General features: G+C 43.0%; 4 protein-coding genes across 8 annotated transcripts in view; 1 reads left to right on the top strand and 3 right to left on the bottom strand.

Annotated features, from left to right (window-relative positions):
- map1ab (microtubule-associated protein 1Ab) overlaps nucleotides 1–3697 on the bottom strand; it is a 26002-nt gene extending 22305 nt beyond the window's left edge. Inside the window, exons 1-2 of one of the 2 annotated variants that reach the window (XM_057052936.1) lie at nucleotides 3112–3697; nucleotides 1725–1826 (exon numbers count right to left, since the gene is read on the bottom strand). In XM_057052936.1, coding sequence (XP_056908916.1) covers nucleotides 1725–1826; nucleotides 3112–3322 — 313 coding nt within the window. In that variant the 5' untranslated portion in view covers nucleotides 3323–3697. The remainder of the gene's footprint in view (nucleotides 1–1724; nucleotides 1827–3111) is intronic. The other variant, XM_057052938.1, reaches the window with a different exon arrangement.
- mpi (mannose phosphate isomerase) overlaps nucleotides 1–13406 on the top strand; it is a 59728-nt gene extending 46322 nt beyond the window's left edge. Inside the window, exons 1-8 of one of the 3 annotated variants that reach the window (XM_057052955.1) lie at nucleotides 9946–10061; nucleotides 10431–10558; nucleotides 10915–11115; nucleotides 11182–11323; nucleotides 11420–11599; nucleotides 11839–12012; nucleotides 12105–12313; nucleotides 12397–13406. In XM_057052955.1, coding sequence (XP_056908935.1) covers nucleotides 9992–10061; nucleotides 10431–10558; nucleotides 10915–11115; nucleotides 11182–11323; nucleotides 11420–11599; nucleotides 11839–12012; nucleotides 12105–12313; nucleotides 12397–12615 — 1323 coding nt within the window. In that variant the 5' untranslated portion in view covers nucleotides 9946–9991 and the 3' untranslated portion in view covers nucleotides 12616–13406. Of the gene's footprint in view, nucleotides 1–9945; nucleotides 10062–10171; nucleotides 10200–10428; nucleotides 10559–10914; nucleotides 11116–11181; nucleotides 11324–11419; nucleotides 11600–11838; nucleotides 12013–12104; nucleotides 12314–12396 lie in introns of those variants that run through there. The other 2 variants (XM_057052956.1, XM_057052957.1) reach the window with 2 other exon arrangements.
- Nucleotides 4315–9799, bottom strand: scamp2 (secretory carrier membrane protein 2). 2 transcript variants are annotated; one of them, XM_057052959.1, is made up of 10 exons: nucleotides 9475–9799; nucleotides 7411–7479; nucleotides 7242–7328; nucleotides 7044–7155; nucleotides 6827–6955; nucleotides 6460–6619; nucleotides 6181–6282; nucleotides 5385–5502; nucleotides 4797–5169; nucleotides 4315–4722 (listed from the first exon to the last, which is right to left on the bottom strand). In XM_057052959.1, the coding sequence occupies exons 1-9, from the start codon at nucleotides 9529–9531 to the stop codon at nucleotides 5032–5034; spliced, it is 972 nt and encodes a 323-aa protein (XP_056908939.1). In that variant the 5' UTR covers nucleotides 9532–9799; the 3' UTR covers nucleotides 4315–4722; nucleotides 4797–5031. The 2 variants fall into 2 exon arrangements, with proteins under 2 accessions (XP_056908939.1, XP_056908940.1); XM_057052960.1 differs by lacking the exon at nucleotides 7411–7479.
- On the bottom strand, nucleotides 13067–14907 carry plex9.2 (PML-like exon 9.2). The gene is given in 3 exon segments (XM_057052961.1): nucleotides 13067–13885; nucleotides 13888–13995; nucleotides 13998–14907. Coding segments are annotated over 3 exon segments (525 nt in total). The 5' UTR covers nucleotides 14176–14907; the 3' UTR covers nucleotides 13067–13646.
- Nucleotides 14908–17801: the final 2894 nt, after the last annotated feature.

Here is a 17801-nt window from a genome sequence, read left to right as displayed (position 1 = left end):
CACTTTGAAAGATTATCCTCTGCACTTTGGCAAACTAACCCACCACACATCTCAACACCAAACAGATGTCATCATCTTTTCAATCATATTAAAGGCGATCATTGGTCTGAAAGCCAGGCTTTGACATTGATTTCACCATTGATTTCATTCATAGTTAGTGCTGAGTGATGGGTGTTGGGTGTTGGTGCATCATGGTTGTTAGAGCAGACTCATGGTTGGAGCTGAGTTGTGGTTGTGGGCCCTGAGTCATAGTTGTTGGTGCTGAGTCATGGTTGTTGGTGCTAAGTCATGGCTGTCGGAGCTGAGTTGTGGTTGCTGGAGCTGAGTTATGATTGTTGGTGCTGAGTTATGGTTGTTGGAGCTGAGTAATGGCTGTTTGTGCTGAGTCATGGTTGTTGGTGCTAAGTCATGGCTATCGGAGCTGAGTTGAGGTTGCTGGAGCTGAGTCATGGTTGTTGGTGCTGACTCATAATTGTTGCTGCTCTGTCACGTTTGTTGCTGCTGAGTCATGGTTTTTGCCACAAATTTACCATTTAGCATCAGTGTTAGCCTGTGTTTGGGTGTGATATGTTCAGTTCTTTAACTGTGCTACAGGTAGACCGGTTGATGAACTTGGACCATGATGCCTTCAGAAATCTGAGCCTCTTAAATATTCCTGCATCCGTCAGTGAAGCTGAACGGAAGATCGTATCATCACATACGTTTGTCAAAGGATGAAAGAGAGCAAATGAGGAGCTAATGAACTTTTAAAATTTTGGTAGTTTAGTGAACTTTGATATGAAAGTATTAAAGTCCTAAAGATCAGTCGTCTCACAGATTATTATTATAATTATAATCTAAAAGTTTCAAATAAGAAGTCTGACTGGACAAAATTAAGTCAATCCAAGCAGTAACAATATTATAATTATATAATATATCACAAAAGTTAGGTAAAAATCCCCAGATTCAAGTTAGACAAGTAATTAGGATGTTCTGAAGCTACAATCAGACATCTATAAAAATTTAAAATGAAATATTTTTTAAGACCTAAACTGGATAAAAACAAAAGCAACAGTCTCTATTCTCAGAAAACACCTTTAACAGCTGTTTTCATGTATCCAATAAAGAAAAGTAGTCGGGGAGCTGGTAGGAGTGGTTAAGGGGTGACGTAGGCACGGTGGCTTTAGTATCAGATACAACACAATAGAGACCATTAGAATGTTTCTGTTGTGCCTCGCAGGGTTGGTCAAAATGCAGCAAAATAGGACGTTGTAGCAACAGAAGGAAGGTGAAGACTAACATCACTGTTTCCTATGATGAGGGTCCGAACTGAGGGTCGGAGGAGCCCTGTGGTTTCCATCCTGGCCCTGGACCAGTGGACCAGCTCTACACCCTTGGTACAGTGTTGGATGGAACAGGGAAGTTTGCCCAACCCCATGTACACAGAGGCCCCAATGGGGGAATTTATGGGGAGGAGGGACCCTTACTAAGGGCCATCCAGGTAATCCTGGTTAGAAAAAGAATGTAGAGACCAGGTAGGCCTAATTTTTTTAGTCAACTTTCTAAAGTTCATCTGAGAAACATGAGCATTAATATTAAACTGATACCCAAACATCTGCAACCAGAAATAGAACACCAATCAGTCAGCGGTTACTAAGATTACCGGCAATACAAAATGATATATTACCTTGGTCATCTAGTTAAAAATATGGTCTTCTTCTGAAACAATCAGACGTGACACTGACCTCTGACCTCGGAAGAGAAGTGGGCGGAGTGGCGGGTTATGAAGAGCTGAAGCTGCGTGTCCAGGTCGCAGCGTCCAAGGTCCACATTCCAGGATCGAATTCCTGCCAGAAGAACCAGTGAGTGGCAGAAAACACACACACACACACACACACACACACACACACACAGTTGTCCAGTTGACTGGACATGTCTGATTCAGAATGAAAACAATTCGGATTATTCAGATGATTTTTCTTTCTTAAATCCACCCTCCTCAGAGAAAATGAGCTCAAACCTCAAAAGCCACGAGGATCAACTCTTAATTCACACAGGAAGCTCAGAGGCCAATATTTAGAGCTGAAACCTCAAAGCGACACCAAAGACACAACAAACGGCTAAAAGCCCTATAGCCCTATAAAGATGATCTGTGCTACGATACTCACGTTAAACTACACTATCCACAATACTTCTCATGTTTGGTGGAGCCTGTTTATTATATTCAAACCCTCCCATTTGATATGTACGTAGATTAATGTTTAGCAAAAAAGATTATTTTATTTTATTTAATCTTTATTTATATAGTGTCTTTTACAATCAAAATTTTTTCTAGCTGCTTTACAGAATCCCAGGGCCTAACCCCAAACAAGCAACAGTGGCAAGGAAAAACTCCCCTTTAACAGGAAGAAATCTTGAGCAGGACCAGGCTCATGTTGGGGGACCCTCCTGCTGATGGCAAAAAAGAAGATTGATAGATTTTTGTCTAAGTTTAATTAAAACATTCACATTCTTTGATTCAGAATTCCTATGCTAATTTAGCACTGTCATGCAAGACCAATTAACTAACTAAAATAAGCTCAACAGCTGTATGAGAGTCGTTGCCATGGTGACACTGAAGCGTTGGTGCACAATAGCCAGGTGTTTGAGGTCCAAATACAAACATGCGCTGTTGTTTAAAAGGCTAAAGAATCACTTCATAGCCGGTGAAAAACTAAAGCTGCGTCACAATACAGAGTAAACCGCATTATTTTAGTGCGCTGACGTCACAGTCACGACTATCAGCGTTTAAGAACAGGTGGACAGATCCCACCGCTCGTCACCTTCACAACCTGACGTGATGATTTTAATTAACTTAATTAACTGTAAAATTTATACTTTATTTCTTTGAAGAGAACGCACAGGTGACTTTAAAAAAACAAATTCAAAATGCTGAGAAATAAGTGCCCTCTCGGGACACGCGTGTACACGCACGGCTGCTGGCTTAATGTTAATCCGAAATTCCTGGTGTTGACCCGCCAAGATATTAGTGGTAATAACCGGACTGAAGAGTGTTGGTGTCGATCTGTCCCATGGTGCAATGCTGCTGCCGCTGCAGCATTCTGCGTCACTCCGCCGCACGGACTCGCTCACCGCGCTCGATGTGCGCCCGGGCGGCGTCCAGCTGCAGCTCCGAACCAATCTCTCCGATCACCACCAGCAGGTAGAACCGGCGCTGGCTGAATTCACCCGGGGGCCACAGCCTGTCCTCGGAATCTGGAGAACCCTCGTCCTCCTCCAGCACGGGGAGCATCTCCATGGCAACAGTCCCCAGAACCGACGCCGGGAACGACTCCATCGTCATGACAACTGCCGGAGTGCACGAGCAGAGTGAGGGTAGAGTGAAAGCGCGTGCATTTGTGGGGGGCAGGGCTTTCAAAATATTTGTTCACGCAGAATGAGTTCGCTTTATAAAGTAAGTGCCGCTGGAGCCGAAGGATACTGGGTAATGTTTCTGCCTAACGCGCGACTGAATGGACATTTGGTTCCTTTGTGACAAAAACACACACCGGGAGTGAATATTCAGTGTTTAAAGTGACGAAGGTTTGTTCAGCGTACCTGTGGTGACAGTCGTCCCAGGCGCGTGGCGCCACCTGGTGGACAGAACGGGTGTTCCATCGCAAAACGTTTATTAACAGACGGTTAAAGCTAAAACTCGCGTTAAAATCTAATTAGTTCTAGTTTGACGCAATAAAAGATTTCATCTATCATATTATGGATGGGTGGGTGAGGGTCTTCTCGTGACATGGTCACTGCAATGTTGTTTTTTGTTTTTACTCGTGTTTCCCTAAATTACAGTTCAATACAGTTGTCACTTGGGAATTTGTAATCTTTCACCTTTGAAACCCTAAAATGAAACTGGAGCAAAAATAAAGTCATGTAAAACAATTCTGGAATTGTTTTTATCCAAGAACTCTCATAAGCTCTAGATTATTTTCAGAATTCAGTTGATATTCTTGACACTTGAGGCAGATGCAATGTTAGCTAAGCCTTCATATATTATTATGAGATGTGATGAGGAAATAATGAGAACAGCAGCCTCTCTGCCCAGCCAGAGCCCCCCCACATCAGCCTGGTCCTGATGAAGGTTCTTCCTGCTACTGGTGTTTGTTGGAGGTCAGGCCCTGATAGTTTGATTTTAGCAGACACTATATAAATAAAGATTGATTGATCGATCGATTGATTAATTAATTAGCAACACTTTAATAGCAAACCTGTAGCTAAAAGTTTTTGAATGAACCTAATGTAAACTAGCCTCATTTCTGATAATTGAAACAGTAAAAACAGTAAAGACAGTTGAGTGGTCTACATTTATTCTGTCAGGTTACAGATGTGAGATTTGAACTTTTGAAATCAGAAAAATATTCCATAAAACCAAAGTCCTACAAACGACTGAAGAAAGAAAAATGTACATCAGAGCAAATAATTTAGACTATGATGAGGACAAAGTCTGGTCAGTGATGATTAAAGATGAACACATGACAGAGGATTAAAGCAAAGTTCTGATTTCAGGTCAGATTCAGAAAATTTTCATCAGTTTATCTTCTGTGTTTACAGACATGAAATCAGGATTTTCATCCATATTTTATATTTTGCATGATTGAGTTTTTCTTTATTTACTCACTGAGCAGAAACAAAAAGCTTCAGAGGAAATGTTAATGAGACACTACACAGAAAATACTTCATTTCATTCAGGTAAGTGTGCTTACACACACACACACACACACACACACCACACACACACACACACACACACACACACACACACACACACACACACACACCACACACACACACACACACACACACACACACACAAATAGAGGAAGTATACAAAAACAAACAAAAGTGCACACTAAATAGGAAAGCTACACACTCAAATATCCTGCACTCAACCCACAATGCACCATGTTGACATTAGCATGATGTTAGCATGTGCACAGCGCTAGAGGCTAACCTCGCTGATTCCTGTCGTTCGAAGGCGCCGACCTCCAGCGGTCTCCTCAGCTCCTCTCAGTTGTTCCTCTGCAGGGCTCCCTGGGCAGCAGACGAGGCTGCAGTTTGGAAGGTTTTACTGGTGAAAACACCCTGAGAAAATTCCTGCTGAGCCTTGTGGAAACTGGCACCAGTCCGGCGGTACAAACCGTGAACCTGGATACAGAAGAGGATGGCTCAGCGGCTCTTTGTGTAGAATCAGATGAGCTGAAACTAACTGAAGGAAGCTCATGCTAATGTTAAAATCATTAATGATGTGGAAGAAAAAGCTCAGTTGGTTCTCAGTTGACTTCACATTAAAAGGTCAAGATACTCAGATTCATAACTCAAAGGTAAATCAGTAAAAGCTGCTGTTCCTGCAACGTTCTTACCATTTTGAGCAGGACAACTGACAGCGAGGCGCAGAAGGTAAAGAGGATCGCCACGATGATCATGATGGCACCCACAGCTTTGTCTGTTCTGAGACTAGAGAGCGCCGTCACCCAACCACTGCGAGAGACACACACGCACACACATCTGTATAGAGCAGCACCACAGTCCACAGGAATTGGCTGTACTGCAGTGCTGTAGTACAGTAGCTTTAATACACTTTCACTTTAATACTGTAGCACTATGATGAAAGCAGCATCAACATTTAGAGGTATTGTCAATTCTTATAATCAATAAAAAAATATCACCTGAAGTCTAACTTGGAAGCTAACGCTAGCTACTGTTAGCTAGAACTGGTCAGTAAATCAGAAACAACCCAGACGATTTTATGCAAAAAAAACAAATCATCTTCATCCTAAAATAATCTATATGAAGACAAACATTCTTCAGTTCTTTAGATTATTGGTTTATTATCAGTTTTTCATGTTTCCTTGTAGATTCTTAATGGTTTCATTTGCAGTGAACGACTGTAACAAAATAAAGGTAAAGGAGAAAGCAGCAGAAACAGGAAGCAGCAGAAACTTACAGAGACAGCAGCAGACAGAGAGGCAGCAGGAAGCTGAGAGACCAGAGCAGCTGAAAGAGTCAGGGACTCATGGAGGAATCATCTCTCCCCAGGAAATCTGCTCAAATACATCAAACTGGCTAGAAATTGAGGCATTTTCGCCATCATGAGGTTGAGGAAGACGTGTGCTGCATGAACGAGGAGAAAATTGGTCACAAATCACAAACACTCACCTGTTCCCCCAGCTGGGGATGCCGACAGCCTGGATGATGAAGATCACCACTTGGCAAAAAAACACAAAGAAGAAGAAAAAGAAGCTGACGGAGCTGTCGGTCCTAAAAAAGAAGAAAGAAGCACAGTTCTTTTTGGGTGGGACTTCAACTCTCAATGTGTCATTACTGACTCTCTGGACTAGTAATGACCATCATCATCACCACCACCACCATCATCATCACCACCACCATCATCATAGCATGCCCACAGTTTTTTCCCCAACAATGAAGCATACTCACTTGAAGGCCTTATAGATGGGTCGGTACCAGCAGAGGAAGGAACAGGGCATGAAGAGGATGAACCAGAGGATGGAGAGACCAAAGTCTATACCTTCACTGGAGTCCCGGATGAAGAAGGCGAGGCAGGCAAGGACGTTGAGGAACAGAGTCACACAGTTCACTGAAGAACACAGAACAGTCACAGTTGGCAACAACGTGAAATGGAGGGGCTCTAACTGTCTGTCACCACCTCCTCCAGCTTTCAACTCTTGTTCAGATAAACACGTGAACAGGTTCAAATATCTGTGAACAAACAGCAGCAGTTCTCCTGCGGACCTGCTGGGCTCAGCCCACCAGTTGGCAGGCTGGTCAGGCCAGAGGTACTCACACATCCACAGGTAGTACATCATCTTACAGACCCTTTGGTACTCTGAGGGGATCTCCTCTGAGAAGTCCTGGTAGAAACATGGTTTGATGGGGAAGTTCTTGGGCAGAGGAGGCCAGTTGTTCACTTTACCTGCCAGGACAAAAAACAGAACTTCCTGCTTTAAAAGAACGTGTTGATGAACCACCACTGCTGCAGCGTTACTGCTGTTTGTGCCGACCTGAGGCTCCTCTGCTCTGCAGTTCTTGCTCCCTGCGATCCAGCGCTGCAGCCTTCCTCTCCAGCTCCTCCTGCTGCTTCAGCAAGTTGGCCTGAGCAGCAGCAGCTGTGGCCTGAAACAGGATCAGGAAGCTGCCAGTTTACATCCACGATGCCCTCTAAACTTACAGCTTATCCAGATCCAACATTGCTGCCTCACCTGTGGGCCTGGCTCAGTGGACGGCTGCAACACCGCCGGCTGGTATGGAGAGCTGGAGGTTGCTGCACTGTGAGTGGCCAGACTGTCCTAGGATGGTTTCAAGGAGAACATGAGAATGTGATGAGGATGAGGTTGAAACGTAACACAGAAAATAAGAGGAGGATGTTACTGTTTGGAATGGGTTGTACTGGTCCACTGGTTCTATGCTGGAGCTGGTCACCTGGGTGACTGAGGGGTCCTGAAAGAGCAGACGATCTTAACATTTTTCATGTTCTGGTACAGAATAAACCACAGAGATACTTCAGAGCAACGTTAGATTGTTCCTGTGTGATTTTAGAAGATGTTTTAGTTCATTTCTGTGTCTCCATCTCCATCAAGCAGCAGCAGAAGCAAACATTTCTCAGTCTGTACTGGACTCAAATCCATCATCTCGCACCACCAATCACCAGTGACCACTGCTTCAGACCCCTTCTGAGAGCCTCCTCCAAACACCTTGACTCAGCTGAGCATTATCACCTGCAGGACTCAGACGTGAATTTTGGCCCAATGTTAAAGTTTAAAGCCATCAGACCTGGGGAGATCTTTCCTGGAGGGTCTGGAGGATTTTCCAGAGTGTTCTGAAGATCAAAGCTGGAAATGTGTGCAGCCTTCATTGTATGAAAAAACCTTCGAGGGCGACAGATTGGAACTTCCTGAAGAGTCTGATGTTACTACAATGACTGGATCAAGTCAACTCTGATGGTCACACTGATCACACACTCACCGATCAAACACACACATCCATTATACACACATGTGCTGAGGCCATCAGAGTTAATGGTTTTACTATCCTTACCTTTTAATCTTATGTCTAACTAACCAACAGACATATTTTTGGGGGATCATCAGTCTAGGTCTTAGAGGAGAATAACCTGAAGTAGGCAAAACACCACTAAACAAATAACAACAACTGATATTTACAATATTTTAAGTTGCTTTTTTGTGTCTGCATATCCTGAGCTTGAAGAACAAACTGGTCTGATGATCAGCAAGAAGAGCTGAGAGGCTGTTCATGAAGCTCCTGTTGTTTCAACTGAAGTTCTCAGAACCAGAAGCTTTTTTAGACTTTAGACACTTTGTCAATTCACTCCATGTTTTGAACATACAGATGAACTGAAATACCGTTTCTCTTCTCTCTAGCTTATCGTGTTGTAAAAACCAAAGTAAAATTAAAAATGAATAGAATAACATAAAATAACAATATAAGTGAGGCAAAAAAGGAGGTCAAATAAGGTGCCAAAGACATGAATGTGCATATATTGCAATACAATGAAGTGAGGTAGGTAGGTAGGCTCTCTGACCTGTTGAGTTCACCAACCAGCAAACAGGCATCGCAACACTATCACACATCACTGACTCGCACCTGAGACGACTACTGACTTTGCGTGCACGCTGTGACCTCATTTAATTCAAGTATTTTATTCACCTTTTGTCTATATAATCTCTTAGTTGAGAAGGTTTTCAAGGACATAGTAAATATTTAAAAGAATCTGTGACATTTCACCAGTTCCTCTCATCAGAATCGCCCTGAGTTTACATTCTTGCAAATTTCCCCTGGTTGACACTTTGATCATGACGCTCCATAATCTTCTCTGTTTCATGGCAGAAGTATAAAACTATTTAAAATGCAGTTTTCTTCCAAATGTGCAACAGGTTTTCTACAGCAAAGCTGGAAAGTGGAAACCTACTAAGACGAAAAAGAATACAAAAGACTGTAAAAAGGTCTTTGGACAAACGAAAACTCTTCAGAATATTAACACCTCCGGGCTTCGACCTGCCACTAATTCATACAGCAAACAAGCAACCTGAGCGGAAGTGCGTTTGCACTCTGCCGAGAATCTGACTAAAGTATTCTCAGTATGGAATAGGCATACACTCGGGGATTTAAAAGTAATATCAATTCAAGTCAAGTTAAATAATGTGATATAAGCTGCACTTATGTTTGTAACGTGGCTATTTCAAACTGACAAAAGTTTGACTTCCTGTAGCAGGCCAAGCGAATGACCCCGCTTGCTTTTCGAGCTAAGATGTCTGATTGGTTGCTCCTTTGACACTCATGCGATCACCAGCCAATGGTAGGCAAAATGTCGGCGGTAAGGCCCTCCTCAACACACACCCGACAAGTTTTCTGCGTTAGCTATTTTACGCTGTCAGAGGCCGTTAGCCCAGTGTAAACACAACATAAGCCACTTACGCTGAAGGGGTTCTCGTTGGCGGGCTCCGCAAATGGGTTGTCGTCGATCGCGGACATTTTGAATAAACTGCGTTGTTCTGTCCTCTGTAGATGATAGTCGACTGTTTGACTCCCTTCAGTTACTTCCTAGAATGAAAACGGACTGCGCATGCGTACTCACACCCCCGTGCTCCACCTATCGTTTTGAAACGTTACAATATTGTAATGAAATTCTTCTCGATTGTACAAAGCATTGAAATAAAGATTACAATTTTAAAGTGGTGAGTTTAAATATTTAGCTCTAATAGTGTGATAGTTTGGGCATTTCTCTTTATGGTTGCCACACCAGACGGTGGATCGAGTATCTGTGGCAGGTGATGCCGACAATTTACGTTGAATCATTTCCTACATCCTAAATTTAAATGCATTGCTTTCTTTTCACCAAACAATAATTACTTAACCAATGCCGCGTTGTTGCGTTTTCAAAAACCTTAAAAAGTTTTAATCCAAATTTACAACACCAACGTCATCAGGTGAAATGGGAAGTGAAGCGGATGTGACGTCGCCAGCGGTGGCTCGACACGTCGCAGCCATGGAGCGTGTCAGAGGTGAGATTTTCTTCTTCTGGGCTGATTTAAAGCATTTGTTTTTCCTGTAAAAGTCTGTGATCAATTCCAGTGATGGGAAAGGTTTCTGCTGTCCGTCTTGAATTATCAATGACGTTTCATCTTTCATGCCGGATCTCAGTCAGGCTGGATTCATTCGTTTTGTATAGGAGACTTTTTTTTTTTTTTTACTACAGTTGAGAATATTGAATCATAATAGCGTGATACGTTGATTCAGTTCAACCTTATTTATATAGAGGTTATTACTGTCGAGTATCGGTTATAAACATGACGGATTGTTATCTATGAAAACATGAGTTAACTGCAGAAACATGTTGAGACTCTGGACTTAAGAACCAATTTGATCCTCAGTGTTCCCACTGACCTGCGTGGTACAGAACTATGCCTGGGGGAAAGTGGGCGAGGACAGTGAGGTGGCCAGGCTGGTGGTCGATGGAGACCCTCTGACTGTCATCGAGGATGGGAAACCTTACGCAGAGGTAAGAAGAGTTCCTCTCATGCTGCTCTTCTTGATCTACCTGCCTGACATCAATGTTAGCTCCAAGGAGGCACAGCACACACCCCAACTGGGACAGATTTCTCCTCGTTATTTGTAACATCTCAAATGGTTCTTGCAAATAACTTGCAAATAATGGAGCTTGTGATCATCTGTTATTGGTTACACGGTGGAATGTGATTCTTCTTAGTGGCATCTCAGCTGATGATATTAATTAACCACTAATAAAAGCTGCTGGTTTAGTGGTGTTGGGATGCATGCTGGTGATTCCAGCTTGTCCAGTTTCTTCAGGGGTTGACTTCATCAATAACGTTGAAACTACGTTTGCGTCTCTTCCAGTTGTGGATGGGTGCTCACCCCAAAGGTGACGCTCAGATTAAAGACAACCGTGTGGCTCAGACCACGCTGGGACAGTGGATCGCCAGCTTCCCTGCCTGCCTGGGTTCAAAGGTCAAAGACAAATTTCAGGGCCGGCTGCCGTTCCTGTTTAAAGTTCTGTCTGTGAACACGGCTCTATCCATCCAGGCTCACCCCAACAGAGTGAGTGGCAGGTGAACCCAGCACCATTATCTGTGCCTTTCTTCAGTAACACCACGCTCTGCTCAGGAGTTAGCTGCTCGGCTCCACGCTCAGTTTCCCCAACACTATCCAGATGACAACCACAAGCCAGAGATGGCCATCGCTCTGACCCACTTCCAGGGCCTCTGTGGTTTCAGACCAGTGGATCAGATCCTGGGCTTCCTTCATTGTAAGTCCCAAAGCCTCCAGAGATTCCTATCATTAACACCTCCACTGCATCTTCCTCCAGCTCCTTATGAACTCATGAATGTGTTTGCCCCATCAGCTGTCCCAGAGTTCCGTGCTCTTGTGGGCAATGAGGCAGCAGAGGAGCTGCAGTGCAGTGTGGAAGATGCGGTCCACACGAGACTGGTGCTCAAGAACTGCTTCACCAGGATGATGAACTGTGAGAAGAAAGTGTTTGTAGATCAGCTCAACATGCTGGTGAAAAGAGTCACGGAGGAAGGTGAGGAATATCAAAACCGGTTTTACACCACTTCAGCTGAGCCCAAGGAGGGAAAGGTTGGTGTTTGTTCTGGGCCGAGTGGCACCATGGGCTGTTTGCTCAGTGGTCGGGTATCAGGTGCAGTCTGGGAAGACATTTAACAAGAGTCAAAGATTAACCAGACGTCAAATAATGTACTGTTGTATTCCATTTACAAAATCAACAAGAAAGAGTGGTACTATCCTTTTCCACCCCTGCAGGAGCAGCAGCGAAAGACACTTCAAGCAGCAATGGCGACTTGTTGCTCCGCCTCCATTCCCAGTATCCTGGAGACATCGGCTGCTTCTCCATCTTTTTTCTCAACCACATCATGTTGGAGCCAGGCCAGGCCATGTTCCTGGGGGCCAACGAGCCTCACGCCTACATTTATGGAGGTGAGAGCGCATGTTTGGTTTTGCTGATGTTCATATTTTCAACAAGCAGGATGAGGCATTTTGAGAGTTTCAACCTTCTGAAAATGTTGCAGACTGCATTGAGTGCATGGCGTGCTCCGACAACACCGTCAGGGCTGGCCTCACTCCCAAATACATTGACGTCAACACACTGTGCGAGATGCTGAACTACAGCCCCGCCCCCGCGGCCTCCAAAATCTTTCTGGGTGTCCCAGATGGTGCTGACCCCTGTGTGACCGTGTACGACCCACCAGTGCCAGACTTCAGTGTCCTGAGGATACAGGTGAGAAACTGGTTGGTTGATCTGCATTTTTTTTGTTAGTTAGTTATTGGCGTGTTAGCTGACCTCCTCACCTGCTCTTGCAGATCCCACCCTCCCTCCCACAGTACACCATCTCTCCGGTCGACAGCGCTAGCATCCTCCTGGTTACCGAAGGCCACGCTACAGCAACGTGTGCTACAGGCCTCTCTGAGATCATGCTGAGGCGGGGCACCGTCCTCTTTGTATCAGCCAATGAGAGCATTTCCTTGGAGGAGGTCTCGCCGGTGGGGGTAACCATGTTCCGCGCCTGCTGCCTGCTGTAGCTGAGATCTGCTAGATTCTCATGGTTCTGTTTGTACTGAGGAAGACCAGTGGTGTTGAGTACTGTGTCGTAGGGGTTGTACTGAAGCGTCCTTACCTGAATCCTGTGTTCAGGTAAGGAAACATAAATCCCATTCCGCTGTCTACTGACAGCAGCTGCGCCTTTTTTGTCTACAACACTGTACAACTTTAACCTTCCTGCTGGTGAGCTGGTTCTGCTTGGTTCTAATAAATGTTAGTTCTGTTATCTTTACCTCTGCATATGACAATTGGAGGTGTGAGTATTTCACTGTCACCAGCATCACCAGTGCATGTCGGTGGGTGTGGCCAATTATGTCCCAATGCTGCAGGAATTTATGGTGTTAAAGGAATGTTTGAAGACATGTTTTTCAGAATAAAGGTAAACAAATTTTAGACATTTAAGTCAGAATTATAAGAGAAAACTGTTGGGAGTTTTGTTGTTTAATTTGTATCTTCATAAGAAAAATACCTTTCAGACTGATGTCATTATTGATTAAGAATAATTTATTTGTTAATGGAGTTATTATTCTTGATCACTGCTGATCTTTACACCGCATGTGAAGTATGGAAGGCACTAAAACATTTACAGCTTTCTTTAAAACCTGTTTATTAGAATGTTTCTGAGTGAATATTTGTTACAGATTTTAGTTTGAACACTGATCATGTTTGCACACAAATCTTTAAAGTGTTTATTTTCAAGAGAAGAGGTTTTTGATTTAAAAGTAGCTCAGACCTAAAACCATATATGTTGAATAAAACTTGTTCTGTTGCACCAGTGTTTCAGCTTATTCTTTGATGGCACCACCAGATAGCTCTGGTACACTGGTTCATTATCATTAACACTTAATTCACCAAAGAGATAATATGACATAATGTGGAATTCATGAAGTTTCCTTTTAAAATTCTGAAAATTAACATTTGGAAGAAGATTTATTTTATTACCTGATATAAATTGTCTAGAATACACTGTCGGCCCGCAGTGTTTCCACTGGGCGGCGCTGTTGTTTAAGTCCTACTTTACAATTTCAGTTGCTCTAGTTTCAATAACACTCAAAGTAAATTTGTGTCTGCAGATCATCTCTGCTGTGCGCTGAAGTGCGCTAAAGAGGGCCTGCAGAGCGCGCAGATCTTGCAATACATCATGGACTCTGTAGTTCACACCCAGCAGCTCTTTGACCAGAGTCTCCTGCTGGAAGTTTTGCAAGTGGCGGCCCCTGAGCATTTCCCGAGCCAGAGTCAGAGTGTCGACACAGTGGACTCAAACTGCACCCTGAGGTCCATCTCGTCGAGGACCAGTACCAGCAAGGGGCCGTCTAAATTGCGGATGTTGTGGCTGACGAGTGGCTGATGGATCATTCGTTGGTGGGGATGAGCTGGCGGTGGAGGTACAGCTGGCCCTGGTGGAGCCTAAATCCAGTCACCTTTGCTGCATCAGGTTGCAGCGAGCACTGTGGAATGACGTACAGGTTGAAGGAGTGACCTCCGCTCACTGTCGCCAGCTGGATGATGTCAGAACTTTGACCTGCAGCCAGAGAAGACATTATGTGAGTCAGACCTCCATCCTGCTGCACCAGCAACTTGAAAGTGGCGTGAATTTATGGCCACAGGCAGCATGTTTGGTTACTGATGGCTAAAAGTGAGCAACCACATCCACCATCAGTGTTTCTTACATGAAGACAGAGGAAATCGCCAGAAATAAACACTTAAGCACCAGTCGATTACTAAGTTTAATTCAGTTTCATCCCTAACTCTTAAGACAAAGTTCATTAGTAAAAAAAACAAAAGACGTTTTGGTACATTTAACCATAGAAAGTGAGATTGTACATCGTTTAAACAATGAGTTGAACCCTTTAGTCCTTTCTGTAGATAAATACATGCAGATTTCTGCAGTTTTCATCATTCCGCTGGTGTTAGAAGTGTTGACATCATTTGGAGATAGGCAGAGCGTTTTATTATAATTGATGTGAAGGAAAACTCTTTCTTTGATTCAGTTTACATGCTTTTCGCTGTTGGTTTACTTTTAAACTTAGAAACGCGGCAGTCGAGAAAAACCGCCTCCCGGTTTGATAGAGACAGTTTAGAGTCCAGTTTAGAGCCCAACTCGCACAGTCCGCTCGTCTCCAAATCAAAGAAATCGAGCGTCTCTCAACACTTTCTACTTCGGCCGGAATCTTGCATCACATTTTGCAGCCCGAATGTCATAATCTTTTTAATATTTTCCAAAGATTGTCTGTGAAAAATTGACAAATTATCTTCCACCCGCGCACTCGCAGAACGCTTTCCGAAATAGGTGAAAAGTTCCCATAAATGTGCCTGAAGAAAATGATTTACAGGAACGGTGTCCATGGTTGCAAGAGTGATTCTTTTATGCTGGGGTTTTGACAGTGGCGAACCGTGCATTTCACACCTAGGCCTTCAGTAGTACTCCGTCTGAATCACTCAAACCCTCATTAACCATTTTCGTTATTTAAAAAAAAACAGAACATTTTATTATGCATAAATGAACCTTGCGTTGCATATAGAAAATTTAAACGCCTCAACTGAATAAATAAACCAAGAGTGTACAAGTCTCGTTCTGCAACTACAGCATTAATTAAAAAGCATTTATAATAACGCCATAAACTTGGAATAATAGCAACATTTCAATCACCAAAAAATCGGATTATTTGGAAAAAATATAATTAACATGATTCGGATATTTTTAGAGAAGGCCTCGAAAGCCCTGACAGCCCACCACTGGGTTTTGAATTCATTTGTCTTTTTTTGGGGGGGGGGTATATAAAAATATTATTATATAATATTTAATTATATTAATATATTAATATGAGACCAGAATGGCACCATTTAATCTGACACCAACACCACCTTTTCAGGAAGAGCTTGTTTACAAGTTCAGGCTAAAATGTTTAGAGAGACGGTCACCTTCAACAAAAGCCTGAACTCAGTCCATCAGAATTTTATCCCGGTATATGTTTGGTTCATGATGATCTTTGCTGCTGCTACGATTTGGCTCAGCCTTGAGGATTATGATCTGTTCTCTGGTCTGTTCTCTTTTACAGCATTGATGCAACAACTCCAACTCACTGGCTGCAACTTCAATGAGGAAAATCTGGCCATTTTCAGAATTCTGTCAAGATGATAATGTTAGCCTCAAGTTCTTTCAGTGTTTTAGTGAGCAGAAACAAAGCTCCATATTACCAATGTTTACCTCTGATACTATAATAACGATGCACAGACAAACTTCCACTGAGACCTGCTGACCCAAAAAGTCTTGCTACTGTGCTGCCTGGTTGTGCCGAATGTTAAAATGTCATGTCTAAACATTATATATAAGTATATGTTAAATGTAAATTTTAATTGTCTTGCTGAGTGTAAAAAGGCTCCACCTCAAATAGTGTTGGCTGTAAGCAATTACAGTTATCATCATAGACCAGAGTTGAGGTTACACACTATCGTAGTTTGCTGCCACTGTAGTACATCAAAGAAGAAATAACCCGGCCTGACTCTGGATGGATGGACCACATTGGAAGGACAATGAACCAAACCAGACCAAACTCTGCTGCCTTATTGAACTTGCTACTGCTGGTTTTTCCTTAGTTGTCTCTACATCTAAGCTGACTTTTCCCTATAAAAATATTCTGACATGGTTTTCTATTTTCATCAGCAGTTTAAGGGAGCATATTTGATAGTTCAATGGTACCCCGATCAAATCATGGTCCCAGCGACACAACATACGCTTACACATACTTTATGTGTAATAAACAATTTGGAATGCATGGAGCAAACATGGTCATGAAAGTAATGAGGTACTGCCCATGTGCGGAACAAACAGTAGCACTTTTCGGTCATCAGAACAGGTCAGAATGACTGATTTGAGATGATTTGTAGCACTTAATGTTGTCCTAGCATCATCCTTCCTGGGCTGTGGCCTCAGTGCTTTAGGCCAGAGGTCAGATGATCTAAATGATGCCCTCCAGGGATGATAGGCCTTCTGGTGCTCCATCTGAAAGTCCAGTAAATTCCTGTGGTCCACAAACATCATCCAGCTGCCACACAGGTTATTGGTGGAGTTTCTCAGAATGGTCACCTACTGCTTCATGGACTCTGCCTCCTAACGACAAATCAGCTCTGAACTTAAATCCTGGTAGATCTGTTTGGTCCTCTGAAGAGTTGGGACATAGTTTTACCAAGAGAGGAGAAGAAGAGGTGCACAGCATTTGGTGGCGTTTGTGGTTTCGTCAAGTAGAATTGGAAAACGGTTGAATCAGTGACAGGATGTTTAAATTGATCAAACACACCAAGTGGTGTGCACCACTCTATATCCCACACAGGTCTCTGAAGATCTTCTTGGACAGCTTCTTGGAACTTTGCGTTCTTGACTCCTGTCCAGGCATTTTGAAACACCCAGTCGCTGATGTCCACTTTGTTGACAGGGACAGTCAGCGCATGTCTCTAGATTTAAAAAAGTCACAACAATGCACTTTAACTATCATTTCAATTTGTGCTTCTGGTTTTTTTAACAACTAAAGTTGTGTATAACTAAGGAAGGTGGTCTGTTGGGATGCCTGTTGAATTCTGGTCTGGATAATGGCAGACTGTTTAACCCTTCTTAGCCTTCAACACATCAAGGACTCTATAATATAATGTCAAAGTTCAAAGAAATTATAAGTTAGCATCAGCCATCACGAAAATGACATGAAAGGCTTTGCGATCATTCTGTTTTCACTTTTCTACCAAACCTTTGACAGTTTTTGTCAGACCTGGTTCCAATTGAACTTTTCTTCACTTATTTTTTTCACGATAGATTCTATAAGTAATGACTTCGGTCTTGAATCACAAATACACCATATGAGGATACATTATTTTAATATCTTGCTGAAAACATGATTGCCTATTATTAGTGATGTTGCAGAAGTGGAGTTTCAGTAGGACCTGTTGGTTCTCTCAGATCTCCAAAAGAGGCCAGAGTTCACAAGTTCACACATCTCATCCTCATCATCAACCATCTTTCAATGCTCATTCGGCCAGTGATGAAATGTCTCAATGTTGGAGGTCTTTTGGAAAGTAATCACCCATCCAGCCCTGATTCAGGACAGTGTTTCAGTGAAATTTGAACCCACAGGAATGAATGGGAAAAATCTGAATTGAAAAATGTGTTCCAAGTTGA

The sequence above is a fragment of the Takifugu flavidus genome, chromosome 13 (assembly GCF_003711565.1).
Source record: "Takifugu flavidus isolate HTHZ2018 chromosome 13, ASM371156v2, whole genome shotgun sequence".
Taxonomy (NCBI): Eukaryota; Metazoa; Chordata; class Actinopteri; order Tetraodontiformes; family Tetraodontidae; genus Takifugu; species Takifugu flavidus.
Note: the sequence above shows the minus strand (reverse complement) of the source record. Positions and strands in the feature narration are given on the sequence as shown.

What these genes read in the sequence shown, in the direction of transcription:
- scamp2 (XM_057052959.1), bottom strand. Translation starts at nt 9,531, where the DNA reads ATGTCCGCGATCGACGACAACCCATTTGCGGAGCCCGCCAACGAGAAC. An exon ending in GCAGAGCAGAGGAGCCTCAG is followed by an intron (nt 6,956 to 7,043) that starts GTCGGCACAAAC and finishes TTGTCCTGGCAG; the next exon opens with GTAAAGTGAACAACTGGCCT. An exon ending in GATGTACTACCTGTGGATGT is followed by an intron (nt 6,620 to 6,826) that starts GTGAGTACCTCT and finishes TGTGTTCTTCAG; the next exon opens with TGAACTGTGTGACTCTGTTC.